Source organism: Bacidia gigantensis (genome assembly GCF_019456465.1).
Source record: "Bacidia gigantensis strain McMullin 20006 chromosome Unknown contig_244, whole genome shotgun sequence".
Lineage (NCBI taxonomy): Eukaryota > Fungi > Ascomycota > Lecanoromycetes > Lecanorales > Ramalinaceae > Bacidia > Bacidia gigantensis.
The window spans coordinates 398,183-401,080 of record NW_025408600.1 but is presented as its reverse complement, the minus strand read 5'-3'; the positions used below and the strand labels follow the sequence as shown (position 1 = coordinate 401,080).

General features: G+C 49.6%; 1 protein-coding gene across 1 annotated transcript; it reads left to right on the top strand.

The window, feature by feature from the left end:
- KY384_004810 (uncharacterized protein) lies at positions 1–2,898 on the top strand (the record flags this gene model as incomplete). Its single annotated transcript, XM_044813313.1, has 1 exon — positions 1–2,898. The coding sequence occupies one exon, from the start codon at positions 1–3 to the stop codon at positions 2,896–2,898; it is 2,898 nt and encodes a 965-aa protein (XP_044669591.1).

Genomic DNA, 2,898 nt, shown 5'->3' with positions numbered 1-2,898 from the left:
ATGTCACTGGGGAAGTTCACGCCTTCTGTTGTGTCTGCAACGCAAGAGACTACAGTTGCTCTTGCCGCTTTGAACTTTGACTTTTCCTTATTCAAGACGGAAGCACCAAAAGAATACAAGGCTTTAGGGCACGCATTGTCTCCCTATCGCCGGGAAGTGGCTGAAGATGGTGACATCCATACTACAGCTCGGAAGCTTCGAGCCTTGTTCGAACATATATTACCACAAACACCAAGACTTTATACTGCTTACGGCGTGCGGGCTTCAGAAATTGCTAATGGCAGCCTGAAAACCTCGAAGGCCGCTAGCAGTGGCCCATTCGCTGCTCACCAGGGAGTTGATGGAGGCAGTATTTGGGCTGCAGCGACCTCAGGTGCGGGTGCTGTCGCTATCCACCTGCTTGCTTGTATGCTGGCTAAGCTATGGTTGCCCTCTGAAGCGACATCTATATGGGAGGAGATAGTCGGTACAAGGAAAGAACAGCTATCTGCAGTCAATGCAAATGACCCTCAGAATATGTTCGCTGCCTGGGCAGCCAGATTGAATATCTCTAGACAACAGCTGGCTGATTGGGACGCGAGCGCGAGAGCCTGGCTTCGAGCCGGTGACGACGCAAACCGGGTCCGACAGAGACAACTCAAGCTGATCGTTGAGAACGTCAACATTCCAATCAATACTAAACCTAACGTCTATGAAAGTGTCGTCGCTGCTTGGACGAGTGCCATGGTTGTTCTGGACAAGCTCATCGAGGGCATGCCACACACCATAGAGAACAGTGCTATTCTGCTTGCATTGTCCTCGTGGCATCTCTTCCCGGATATGTCAGTGCTTGGTACCTCAAATCAGTTCATCCGACAGAATGACGCCTTGATAGATCCTCGAGGCATTCTGACCCTGGGTCTACAATCAGCGCAGTCTGAACATGCTCTACGTCACCAAGGCGACGAGGAGATCATAAGTAACGGGATCACCTGGTCTCTCCCTCTTTGCTACTCCCGCTTTTATGGTCATCCTGTTCGGAAGGAAAAGTCGCTGAACACCGATGGATCTCGCATTTCTATTGATCAATTGCTTCTATTTGCCTTGGGATGCTTGTTTCACGGATGGCAAGAGACAAGCTTCAGCCTCCATAAGGCTGCGGAGCTTACGCGTCATCTCTGGAGATGCTGTGTGATCGAGGATAATCACCCTGGAATCGCAGGATGCCACCAACCATCGCAGAAGAGCTGGCTTGGTAGATTGGCACATGGCGCTGAAACATACCTTGCCTCGGATGGAGTCACCCAGAAAGAGTACACTCGACTGTTCAACCATGGGCGTCGGCGATGTCCACAATTTCTAAGCATTTCGCTAAGCACCCCTTCTCCAATAACGACATTGCAGCACCCGCCAAATCTTCTGAGGATGATGAAGGAGTCCGAAGGACGTTTGGACCTTCTACGAAGAAAGGCCTCGAGGTTCGATGGCGACTTGCACAGCTTGATCATCTACTACGCCACTCCATCATCGAGCGATACTCTCAACGAGTTTGCTATAGCTACCGTCTCACCTACCGAGTCCGGCGCCTCGGAAGCGACCCGTTTTCAATGCAGATGGTTGACCGATAGTAAGGCCTGCGCTGAGCTTAAAATTCAGGGTCGCAGGGTAGATTCTGAGTCAGAAGTGTATGAAGCTCTGGATCGAAGTGTGATATTGGGTCCAAAGCAAACAGTTCAAAAGGGAGATAGATTGTTCTGGTGTGACGCTCCTACTAGATATATTGACAAGGTGGTCACGAATACTGTAGACAAAATCTTCGGGGACTTCGCAGAGACGACACTTTTCGGAAGAACTTCACAAAGTAGTAAGCCAAGGGTTGTGACAGGTGTACCTTTTGAATTTATTTTTGGTGATCCAACCACTGCGGCTGTCTATCGTATCGTGGAGGAAGAGAGACCAACGACCCAAGCCTTTGACGCTCAAGATATCGTCTTTGCGATAGCAGAAGCGTCAAAGGGAATCTCAATCGGAATCCCAATGGGAATCTCACAGAGTGCTCTGATCCAACATTTATGCCAGGTTCCTGCAACGCGCCCTACGACACTCTCTTTGCCCCAACATATACAATCGCTGAAAACCTTATGTACTATCACCAACCTTTATGAGCACTGGAGTGATGTAACACTCCCGATGACACTCACTTCGACTAAACTGCATGCCGTCAAGTGGATGCCAGAAACTGAACTGAGCACTCCGACGGATACTCACACCACCGAACAAAACGACGTTCCTGATCAAACAGTCAGTGGCATATCATCTTATCCAGGCTTTGTGATTGTCCAAGCATTCGAGCCGCTCGATCTCGACCTTGCGCATACTTTCGCCTGTATAGCAATGCTTGAATTTGGACTCATTGATATCTCCGAGAAAGGCTTGGAATCTGTCATGGCCTTATCGGCTGGGGACTCTCTGTACATCGCCACGCCGCTGATTTCTGACCCAGCATGTATATCTGACCAAAAGATCACGAGAATACGCGGGAATCTAGGGCGTGCAGGGATCGCTCTGATGATCCCTCCAGACGAGCCGCTCACTCGAGAAGCCGATCCTAAAGACTGGAATTTCGTTGATCACAACGACTTTGATGGTGTCATTGCCGATTTCTTTAAAACCACATCTCTTCACTTGTCATTCACGGGACTCGTCCTCCCAGTCGATACCACCTCTCGTGGTTCTCCAGATACAGAAGTATATTTTCTTGAAACGTTAATTTCTGCCCACGACAAGGGCCAATGGCTGGGGGACCTCAACATCCTGCCAATATTTAGCAGCGTATTATTTCATAACATCTCAAAAGTTCAACTTACTTGCCAACACGCGCGAGGGAACCCCCTTCGCTCGGAGAGCTCATATCCCTAG